We start from the raw sequence: 12017 nt of genomic DNA, 5'->3' as shown, positions 1-12017 counted from the left end.
ATTCTGTATCTTCGTTACAGTGTATACGGAATTTGGTACCAAAGATGGCAGACCTGACTCCCTTTTCTAAATGAGAATCCAAATATCACATGGCCAATGTCCATAAACACAGATGAAACCTGTATGGTCATGCCTATTGGGATCACTCTGAGGACTGAAATCATTGATTTTTGAAAAATCGGATCACCTAATTTGTCAGTCTTGACAAATTCCAAGTCTAGTTTTTTTTTTCTTATCCACTATGATTTCTTTAGAAAAACCAATTGAATCTGCATCAAATTAGCGTATGTCATGTTTTTCAGCATATAAAAGTGTTTGAAAAGGAGGATAGGATCTGATATTTGACATACACGTATGCATGACAAAGCAGTTAACTATTCTATAAGTTCACAATAATATCATCCTCATCTGCATCTATCTGAGTAACAGTTCTACACACTTGCCAAAAAGTAGAAAGCAAATACAAGAAAGATACCAACATCAATTTTTCTCTCTGTCCATTTCACTCCAATAAAACTAGAGAGACTGGTGATCCTTTCTCTCTCACCTTGTCTGTGGTGTATGTTGGCTTCAATGAACTGCTGAAGCTGTGAGGCAGTGGAGGCTCCTGAGAACACCAGTCTCTTGGTTATCTGGCTGCCAGGGTCTGCACGAAACAATAGAAAAGGAATGGTCACAAAGGAGACACAGTGTGGGATTATCTCACTACACACATTGCTGAATCTGAACATATCATCTGTAACTTGGAGGAATGGAAGGTGTAAAGAAATCCCTACCACCACTACAATCAACTTATTGAGTCTCAACGATTGCATGGGCATAATGTTTATTCTGTAATCTAGTATACATATTATTTGCCACTTTATGAAGTCTTTTCAACCATCATCCATACATACTGTTCCATGACTATTAATAAGCAAACATGGTGCAAAGCTGCTAATAACATTTATGAAACCTGGAAACTCCACAACCAGTGTTATTTGTCACGTGACACTGTCTGCTAAATCAACATATTTCAGGGATTTTTTTTTCCTTGGCCCCAAAGGTTGAGGTATTGCATTTATGACTTCACATAATCTTTATCCATTGTTGCTCTCTTCATACCCCTGAAATATTAGGGGGCATTCAGTAGCAGCTCAAACCTTGCGGGGACCCTCTTCACATAAAACTTTGACTATGATTATGACTTTGATTTACTATGACTCAAAGTATCACAGCCATGGCCTCACCTTGTAGCCCTGACAATCACGTCTATGGTATCTTACTACTGCAATGGGCAAATCATGCTTGAAATTGTGTTTTGTGCCATTGGCTCAGAGAGCTAGGAGATATCTACCCAGTGTGTTGATGAAGTCATTGATCATGGCCGTCTTTCCACATCCCGGTGGTCCCAGCAGCATGACATGCATGTTTGTGAGGTTGGCGAATTCAAGGATTACCCTCGTCCGGATCTAAAGGGGGGGGGGGGGGGCAAAGAAGTGAGAGATAAAGAACACAAGCCTTTTGGAGTACTTTGATGCCCACAGAGACATACAGGGCAATCATATATTAGGTGCCAGTTCAATCAATCGGGAACTTTGTGATAGAAACTCAACATGAGATGCATAAATGGAAGAGTGAGTAAATTGTTTCCAAAAGGAGGTGTGTGCCTCTGCCATCTGTACATTCATTTTATCCTTTATGTTGAAGTTTCATTCTTTCTAGAAAAGTTCATCAACCTTCATTCTCAGGTAATGTTGCTGGCATTTAAGTAGTTCTCTTGTTTGTTGACTTCTTTATGACTTCTGAGCTTGTTAGACATGAAAGATAATGCCTCCAGTACCATTTGAGATGGACACAGAAAAAAATAAACAAACAAACAAACCTAATAGGTTTTAGCAGGGAAAATAATTTACCTCTCCCAAAAAGATTCACTAAAATTGGACCCTGGAATAACTTGCAGTAAATATAATCAACCAGTCTATTTTTGTTCCATCTGGCTCATATTTCTAACCCCATCCACATTCTGACTACAGTACAGATTTTCAGCCACAAACGATGACCAAGCACCTTGCCAGGGTCCCAGCACTCACCGTGTCTACAGTGTCCACCAGAATTTCTCCCAGCAGGTCCCTGGTGTCCGTGTAGGCCACATCGGGCACCTTACTCACCCAGGGGTCCCACTCACCCGACTCGTCCACGTAGTAGTCGAAGACGGAGATGTCGTGGTCGTAGTCGGGCAGACTGAATGAGGGGAGGGTGGAAGAGGTGGGATTACAAGTACAAGACAACATGATATTTGAGAACAATTTGTGAGTATATACTTCTTTGCTTGATTAACACTGTCTGCTGGGTGGGCTACACTGTACTAAATCAGTGAGTTATTAGCTGAAAATCATAGTACATATACAAAAGTTAAGACAGTGTGACGATATGGAAAGTTTTGAAGTTGTTCATACTGTTTTGCAATTGTTTGCACTTTCTTTTTGGATGGGTAACTTTAGATGTATGTGTGCTATTAGACTTCTTCTGTGTGTAGTTTTGATGCCTTTGTTTTCTATAACACATAGACAGAACTGAAGTGTTGTGCTTTTTAGACTATGGCGATATTATCTTACATACTTGCGAAAATATTCTAGTACAATGAAGCACTGAGTTTTATCATTCTGAGTGGTCAATGAACACTTGCAAGTTTGCAAAATGCTGGAAAAAGTGTTTCCCTTGCTCTACTTTTATCATTTGTGAACAAATGTGGTGTTAAAAACACCACTCAGAAAATTGTGTGTAGTGACATTATTCATCATCTCCCTTGAAGACTGAAGGTAATTTTGCCAAAAGAAATGACCGTCTTACGAGGAGGTCAGGGTGCGTAGGAGGTCGCTGAAGTTCTTCCTGTCCGAGCCCTCAAGGAGCCCGCCAAAGGTCCAGATGAGGCAGAAGAGGAAGAGGCGTTCGATGTGGAGCTCCCCGCCGATCTCGATGTGCTCGTTCAGCATGGACTCCAGCAGGCCCAGGCAGGCCTCGAAGGTACCGATCTCAGTCATATTGGCCAGTGGCCTGTCATGGAGGAGGGAGGGGGAAGCAAAGGGTGAGAGATAACACAATATTTTAAGCAATCCCCATTTGGAGAAATCTCAAATGGAGAAGGTACCTCCTTCATTCATGCTAGTTAAAGGCATGGTGCCCCCAAAAAGTGAGAAAAATATTATATGCTAAACAGCAATGATTACCATCGTTTTCATTTAACGTGGAGAAAGAGAGGCCAGGATAGGCCTTATCTTGTTGACGACTAGTCCTGAGAGTATCCCTGTTTGTAGCAAAATCAGATTGTCCTCAACAGCTTAACATGCTAACTTCAAAGTCTACTGGCATGAAGTAGTGTTGTTGTTGTTGTTGTTGTTGTTGTTGTTGTTGTTGTTGTTGTTGTTGTTGTTGTTGTTGTTGTTGTTGTTGTTGTTGTTGTTGTTGTTGTTGTTGTTGTTGTTGTTGTTGTTGTTGTTGTTGTTGTTGTTGTTGTTGTTGTTGTTGTTGTTGTTGTTGTTGTTGTTGTTGTTGTTGTTGTTGTTGTTGAGCTGCTGCTGCTGCTGTTGTTGTTGTTGCTGCTGCTGTTGTTGTTGTTTTCGAGGGTCCACTTCAGCCTCAGTGGTATTCAGCTAATGAGCCCACACATATTGAGGTGGCAGGCTGGTAAGAACAATCTATGATTGAAGGAGATGTCAATCATATCTTTAATCCCCTCCCCTCTCAAAGAAAAAAAAAACCACATACACACGCTCATATTCATATAAGCACATAACCTTTCGGTTCATTTTACTAAGTATGTAGAATCATTCACAAAAGGACTGGCTGAACTATGGCACAATTTACACCGTGCATCAAACCATGGCTACATGTGCCTACAAAGAAAGTATTTCTCTTATTCCACACTCTGAGTTTATTCATATTTTGCCACACAAAGCATTTTCAGTGATTTTACACTTACTTGGTTTCAAACAGGACAAAGTTGACAACAGCATCCATGATCTTGTTGAAGGCTTTCTGCAGACACTGTTGAACAAAGGAAGAGAAAACTGGTGTCAAGTAAGAGTGATCGAGCTTTCTAGCATTGATTTTAAATCAAACCAAATATGGTGTACAAAAATTAAAACAGGTAAGTTTTGACTGAGATCCAGCCATATTAAACTACATGCACCCCAGGATTCAATAGTCATTTGACAAGCAATTGTGTTTTTGCCGCTTAAAACTATTCAGCACTTACACATTTGGCCCACACAAGATTCCTTGAGAGCAGCTAAAGAATGAACTCTCAGAAAATATCACCTCAGTTGAAATTAGCGTTGCTTTGGTTAATGCTATCCATCATATAGAAATGTTAATCACTTTGTGTGCTACATATTTTGGAGAGCCAATAACAGCTGAATTCTGCCTCATTCACAGAAATTAGGCAAAACGTTTTGTTTCTTCAGTTGCATTTTTTTTTTCTGTCAGGAATTCAAGTTTTCTGTTGCGACATATCGTCTGTTGAGAATGAGAAGGGTTTCAAGTTGTCTCAAACACTATGGGTTTAGTGACAACTTAACGCCCTTATCATTCTCAACAGACGATATATAGTGCTACAAGATGTATAAAAAGTTACAGCACTAAAAGTTGTGACCATAAATCATACACAATTTTATGTCGTATGTGTTGTATTAAGCCAACTACCTTTACTATACCATAATAACATATCTATCTATCTTTTTATCTATCTACAGGTGTATCTATCTATCTATCTATCTATCTATCTATCTATCTATCTATCTACCTGTCTATCTATCTATCTATCCACATGTATCTCTTTACAGAACAGATGTGAGCCAGTCAGGGGAAGTGAGCATCAGTGTTACTCACATGAACTTCCTGTTGGTTGCGATTCTCCAGCCAGGCCTGGGCTACAGGCCTCCATCCCAGGACTTCTCGATCCAAGTACACAATACCCTAGGGGGAATGAAATGTGTCGAGAACAGTAAACAGACGGACCTGATGTCTGTGTGTTGTGGATTATTTTCTTAACGACATGTACTTCTGATATATATCAAACACAAACAAACACACACACATGCACTAGTAATATTGAAAGAATATGAAGATTCTACTATACAGCATCACAGTGTTAGGGTAAACAGGAAACCACATTTGAGAAAAATGATCTCCGCAGAGCTAGTGTTTTAACATCTACCAAAGATGACGGAGGAAAAATATGGCTCAAGACAAATCATGCCCTCTAATTGGTTTTACATTGTATATTGAAATGATCATTTCAACATTTGCCAAAAAACTTGGTTTTACAGATTAAGGTCATATTCAAGTTGTCTTGTCAAAGAGTTTTTTTTTTTGTTTCTTTATTTTCAAATGTCTATCTTCTAATGAAAACAATCATTTCAGACAATACAAATACTTATCTCACACAATCCTTCATATTACTTGGCCCTAAAATCTATATAAATTTACTTTCCAGTATGGACCTCACCCAAAGTTGCATAAAAAGCATCCATATCATCAAATACAAGCTCAAAGGACATTAAACAAAACGATAAGGTCACTTCATCTCACAGTATAAACAAATGTGCTTCCCAGAGCTGCCTTCAAAAACATGACATGTCAAAAAGCTTTTTGACATGTCCACATAAGATGAACTACAAAAGTAAGTTACGCACTGTTCGGGCGACAGAGGCGGGGGACGCTGTGTCCAGGCTGTCTGTCTCAAAGAGGAGCTTGACGTTGTCGGCAAGGAAGAGGCGGTCGCCGTTGCGGAGGTGGAGCACGCGGTCACTGTCCAACACCGTGTTGAAGTTGTCCGTCCAGCTCGGGGTCAGGGGGCCATCCAAGCACAGCCACGTGGTGCTCACATTCTATATGAGAAATTGTCGTTTTTTTGAGTGATATGTTAAATCATTGATATAGTCCGTATGAAAATGTACAGTGGCTTTCATTATGCCTTGATTCTTCTTAACATACTATTGCGCCACAGTGTTCTGCCATTACGGTGGAATTACCATATCTGTTATGGTGATTTTTTTATATTTTTGAATAAGTAATTGAAAAAAATCAAGAACTCAAGAAAATAGAAACACTTTTCAGTCCACAGTCAACTTAACAACACATCCAGACAAGTACAGGTTTGGCGCAAACAATGCCTTTTAAACTAGGCAACTCTCATTGCTACTGACAAATGGGCACATATGTCTACTAAATCTGTTGCCAATTTAAACCTATCATACACAAATACGTTCATAATTTATAACCTGGCAAATATTTCATTCAATATGTTTAATTTCTTTGACTCTTGGAGCCATTTAATATGCAACATGTGAAGCAAATGCTCTGACTCTACTTCCCCGCACATGAAGAAGCATGTAGTAAACTAATAAATGGAGAATCTAGTCTCTCCACGATTAACGAACTATGAGAGATACAAAAGAATTCAGAGATACTGTGGTTGACCTCTTGAGGGAACACCACTTCAAATTCTCACATACAATGTAGATTGTGTACAATCCAATTTCGTACACAGCAAAATATTTAGCTTCAGCTACATGTTGTACTTGTAGGTTTCCTTGATGTTTCTCTCTCTGCTCTATTACATTATACAACATAAGCATTTGATTGTTCATGTACGACTTTCACTATATATTGTATCTTTTGTGAGACTTAAAAATGTTGGTCTCTTCATGCATGTTACACATTATGTGTTACCACAATGCATTCTTCATTTTTTAAGAAATATGAAAATAAACTAATCTGAAAGAAAAATATAACTCCAGGAGACTCACCCTGTTGGCCTTGCGCCAGATGTTGGTGAAGACACCGTCCGTCCAGTCGTGGTTCTGGTTGAGATAGCCGAACATAAGGGCGAGGTCGTCGACCACCAGTGGGCTGATGCGCTGCAGCTTGTGGCTGATGGACGTGATGCTGGAGACGCTGCTGCGGGACTGGCGGGACTGGGCCGGGTTCACTGCCGACAGTGCCTCCACCAGGATCTGGATGCAGGTGGATTTTCCCGTTCCCGGGCCACCAGCCACAATCACACCTGCAAAGGGGGGTTGAAGGATTTGTAAGGTTGAGTTTTACAAACGAGAGTCAGCAGTTTATGAGTAAAGCCTCTTGTGAGTGTGGATGGGTTGTTTTGTTAACAGCAGATCTATTTAAAAATTTGCCTTTAGACTTTTAAATGTAGAATAACTCTGTAACCCTACTTATCTTACTGGTTTGTATACCATTAGAATATCTGGCGTCACTGTGTAGTGTTGAAAACGGAAAGGTACACATACTGAACATATCAACTTCTAGAAAAACAAACAAACAAACGATCAGGATAGAAACTCTCCAGAGATGAGATATGAAACGCTATACATGTCAGGGAATTTGAACAGTGTGTACAACACTTTGGGTTTTTTTTGTAAGTCATCATCAAACATCGTTTATGCAATTATCTTTATTATGTATGATGACCCTTGAACTCACCATGGTTGACCTGTGAGACAGCAAAGAGCTGCATGACCTTGGTGACCCAGTTGGGCGAGGCCACCAGGCCGTTCTCCTGGGCCTTGTCCACCACCATGTTCTCCACGCTCAGCTTGTTGCGGCGGGCGCGGCTGGAGTGGGGCGTGGGCGGGTCACCCACGCTGGAGAACACATCTTTGATGACATTGTTGAACAAGTACAGAGCCTGTACAACAACAAAGAAAAGTCAAAGTGGAAGAAAATTAGTTATTCTTTAGACACAGTTACAGTAAACATACCAATGATGGGATCTATCCTTGTTTTGAGCCTAACAATTTAAGTGACTTTAGACCAAAAAAAAAAGGCTTTCCTTTTACTAATGTTCAATAGCTGATATTCAGATAGTTTAATCAAGGAAATCAACAAAATATCACATCGTACTTGATGACTACAAGGGTACAAAACCTGCCTATGCTTTACGATGTTAATGTTAGAGCAAAGCAAGACGGCCAACGAAAACAAAATCTTCATGCCATACGTTGCCTTTGCTGATGCTAAGTGCTATCAGCTTGGAAGCCTTCTTTGTCGTACAATCATAGTTCTCCTGATAATCAAAACTCATTGTAATAATTTAACAACCCTGACAATACTACAAAATACTGCCTTTCAGAACAGCTATTAAGTATTTGGAGAGATGTAGTCCCAGTAACGGGTGGAAAGAAATATTTTAACAAGTATACTAATACTCGTCTTTTACTTTGTGAGTCCATCCTCATTTTTGTAAAACGGAAGACCGTTATTTGATTGCGGTGAAATGGTGTTTAGAGGATGCAGCCTCATACATCACCTGTCTCTGTGGTCGACGTTATCAGTACAAAATCAGCAGAGTGAACTACTGTATACGATTTCAACTCACATCAGGCTTGAGTCTGGGCCCGACGATATCCTGGAGGGCCTGGGCCACGACGGCGTGCTCGGCCTTGGCTGCGGGCGTCATGGGGTTGGTGCCCCCCGGTTTCCTGGGCTGCTTCTCCACGGTCTTTAGCATGGCAGCCGAAGCTGTGGGGACGGGATGGACGGTCAAGGATGATCATTGAGGTGTGCACCAACACAGACTGGCACTTTACTACTATCATCAAGTGACGGTGCCTCAAATCACTAATGACATATTGTAAAAACCGAAATTTTTGCAAGCATGAAACTTTTGTATATTCCACGAGGAGCCAAGATTTGCAAAACTAAAATGCACCCAAAAGTTTTTGTCGACACAATGCATTGACTGCAGTAGACATGTGTAGAGATATGATTGGGGAGGATGCATTCCATGAAACCTCCAGATTTTTTTTTTTTTTTTGGCCAAAACTAAAAAAAAACAAAAAACAGTACAAAATATTGGTAAAGAAGTAACAGCTGGCATATCTGGATAAAACTCACGCATGGAGCTGCCGGGCTGCACGAGGGAGCCCTGACTGCTGGCACGGGACAGCTCCAGTCGCTCCTCCTTGGTCAGCTTGCGCCCCATGTTGGCAAACATGACGGTGGTGGCGATGGAGCCGATGCTGAACAGCTGGTGGTACTCCTTGGACCTGTGTGCCATGCCAGAGTGGCAGGGGAGGGGGACGACGGGAAGGAGAGATACGGCTTGCTGAAGAGTATGATTCTAGAAATACTACTTTTTATGTCAACTTTTCTATATTTCTTCTAGTTGCATTTCATCTTAATGGAAGCTACAGTATATTCAGATTAACAGCAACTTATATGGAAAGAATAGCAGCAATTCATCGAGGTTCAATTTCACTTTGGAATGGATAAAAGAAAATACAGCAACATTTTCAAATTTAGGCAACTGGAGGCTCCCTACGAAACTTGACAAAGTAGCAACAAAACTTGAGCAGCATTTGCATCTTAACATGCTAAAAGAGGGGGCAATCTGGCATCTATCAAATGGCTAATAATCAGAGTATTGTTTCATTCTGACTGGAATGGACATTTTTTGTATTGTACTTACAAGCATGGGTGAATTAAACTTGTATTAATCTTCTACCTCTAATTCATTATTAGCATGCCTTGGAAGAAATATTTGAGCATTTCGTGCTGCAATAGATGTTTAACAGAAAAACACTTTGGTCAAACAAATGTTGTTTGAGAGTTGAACACACGAAGAAGTCACACACTTAAATAAAAACTAAATTTGCTGGCGTTTCCTATAAGTTGTATCTACACAGACAAGGGTCTTACATTAATCTCTACAGTGCATCACGGCATGGACATTAAAGCCAAGGGTATGATTATGTTGAAATACTCGCGGGTTATACCAGGCAACCTGTGCTCAAGACCCAAGTGATATAATCACCCTTGGTGTTTTCTGTCAAACCAGCTGGTGCATCAAATCATCACTCCACAACATTTTGTGACACACAGTGTGAAAGAAACTGACATCTTGCACATGCCTGATTCAAATCCCTCCAATTATTAGCAAATGCAATAGCAACCTACTCACTAAATATCTCATTCACAGGCATTTTAGATTCAGCATAAAATTTGCTCTAGTTATAAGACTTATTCCCTAAATATCTATAAACAATACATGGCTAATCAACACAAGGATGTCAGGAATAAAGTATTTAATGTCTGTTTCATTTTTCTTTTTGTCTTAGGAATCTTTTCGTTCTGATAAGGTAAAAGCATGGCCAGCCACTGACAATTACCTACTATTCATTTTAATCTCTTTTCATATTCTGTTTGAATCAAGATTTTGTGCAGTCTTTCAGATGGTAAAATTAAGAAGCATTACCAATCATTTCACAAGCAGGACAAGTAACAGTCCAGGTAAAAACAACAAAGCCCTATCATACTCAACATATCAGTATATATTTTCTTTAGAATAAAACCAGTTCAAATGGACTCTTAATACAGTATTCATATGTATTTAGTGAGAAAAATAAGGGAAAATCTTGACTTGTTTAGAAAGAAATTGTATTTACAGTGTAGAATAAAATAAATTAAATCAATTTCAGTATACAACTTCTCCTACAACTCAGACTCACTCACTCCGTTTAAATAGTGCTGAGTTCATATCATTCATCATTTCAGAACTCTTTTTCAACAAAGTTTCAGCATATTTTTGTTCGATAAAACCTTCGTCTACATGACAGGGTGAATGCAAGATTTCAGGCTGCAGAAAAGCTGAACGATAGCTGCATATCTGTAGAAGTAAAGAAATCTATACTGATAACGCCAAGCATATGAGAAGAAAGCAAAAGCAAGAATTTGATAGAAGGAATATGTTTAGTGATAGAAGTCAGAAGGCAGCTTTTGTTCTTGATTTCTGAAAGGGATAGTTTTGAAAATCCCAGCGAGGGAATAGTGCATAGTAGCAAAGCGTAAAATGTGATTACGAGATGCAACAAATTGTGCAGCATTTTTTTCTCCTTCTGCAATCATCTTTCAAAATGGACAACAACATAATATTTCAACAAAATCACTTCAAAAGATGATGTATGCAAGTACACAAAGAACATCATGTACCGCATCTTACCAAATATCATACTAGATATTTTTGAAAAGATTTGTTTTTTTTTTTAAGTATGCACATTTCAGAGGAGCAACATCAGTTGTAAGTTGTAAACATCACTTCAAATTATTGTCAAAAAAAGAAGAAGAATAAAAAACAGGGGTCATTGTAGCACCAAACAAAAATTATAGACTTGATGCTCTATCAAATTTTCAAATATCAAGCAGAAACCACACCAAATGCTGAACAATTAACCAGTGTCACGACAAACATCAGTATGCAAACTTGCATAATCACATCAGGTTTTTCGGATGCAATTTCTCAAAATCAAAATGCAGAACACTATTAGATGTTGCCCTTGGAATGAAATCAAATTTCAGATTCAAGCACAAAGGGAAGGGGGAAAAGCCTGCAATGTTGACTTGCTTGCAGATTTAACCTTAGTGCCAACTGCCTCAGTGTTCCTTTTCTTGAGCTACTATGTGTATCGTCAAAACTTTGATGCAAAATTCATACCGGCATACTATGGAAAATATTGAATGAAAACACAAAACTGTGGACAACCTCCCATGGAAGTAATAAGCAGTCCTGGAGCTAGAATATGAATTATAAATTTAGCTTGGGTGTTTATCATCATCTTCAAGGCAGAAAATGCCAACACTAACAGACTCAACATCCATGCTGCATGAGAGTACAACCAACAATCTTCAATAACTGTCAGTATCATGACAGGGACTTTTCACACAGTACTCTGACAAAGGCTCTTCCACTTCCAAACTACATTCAAACCATCTTGAACATAATCTCTGTTTAGTTTTACCTACATCATCAAAAGGGACTTAATGTCCTGGTTTACATGTGGCTAATAGTTCTTGATTATGTCAAAGCAGACTGTGTTAGTATGTGAGAGAGATGTCACAGTGCTCTGTACAGCACATCTGCATTTTGGTGCTTTTGTGAGATGAGCTCTTGAATTTGGTGGAGTCACAACTGCATACACAATAACGAGTAAGCTATGTGCAGGAGAGCTAAACTTTCTGTC

At 39.4% G+C, this 12017-nt stretch overlaps 1 protein-coding gene across 1 annotated transcript in view; it reads right to left on the bottom strand.

Moving 5' to 3' along the window:
• LOC139742177 (uncharacterized) overlaps positions 1–12017 on the bottom strand; it is a 125585-nt gene that overhangs the window by 60401 nt on the left and 53167 nt on the right. Inside the window, exons 40-50 of the mRNA XM_071652755.1 lie at positions 8896–9047; positions 8378–8520; positions 7483–7687; positions 6792–7048; positions 5676–5870; positions 4870–4956; positions 3962–4026; positions 2833–3036; positions 2073–2223; positions 1337–1451; positions 548–646 (exon numbers count right to left, since the gene is read on the bottom strand). Coding sequence (XP_071508856.1) covers positions 548–646; positions 1337–1451; positions 2073–2223; positions 2833–3036; positions 3962–4026; positions 4870–4956; positions 5676–5870; positions 6792–7048; positions 7483–7687; positions 8378–8520; positions 8896–9047 — 1673 coding nt within the window. The remainder of the gene's footprint in view (positions 1–547; positions 647–1336; positions 1452–2072; positions 2224–2832; positions 3037–3961; positions 4027–4869; positions 4957–5675; positions 5871–6791; positions 7049–7482; positions 7688–8377; positions 8521–8895; positions 9048–12017) is intronic.

Source organism: Diadema antillarum, unplaced genomic scaffold (assembly GCF_040938485.1).
Source record: "Diadema antillarum isolate AM-2024a unplaced genomic scaffold, OU_Dant_1.0 seq00000982_RagTag, whole genome shotgun sequence".
Lineage (NCBI taxonomy): Eukaryota > Metazoa > Echinodermata > Echinoidea > Diadematoida > Diadematidae > Diadema > Diadema antillarum.
This window is presented reverse-complemented; position numbering and strand designations above follow the sequence as displayed.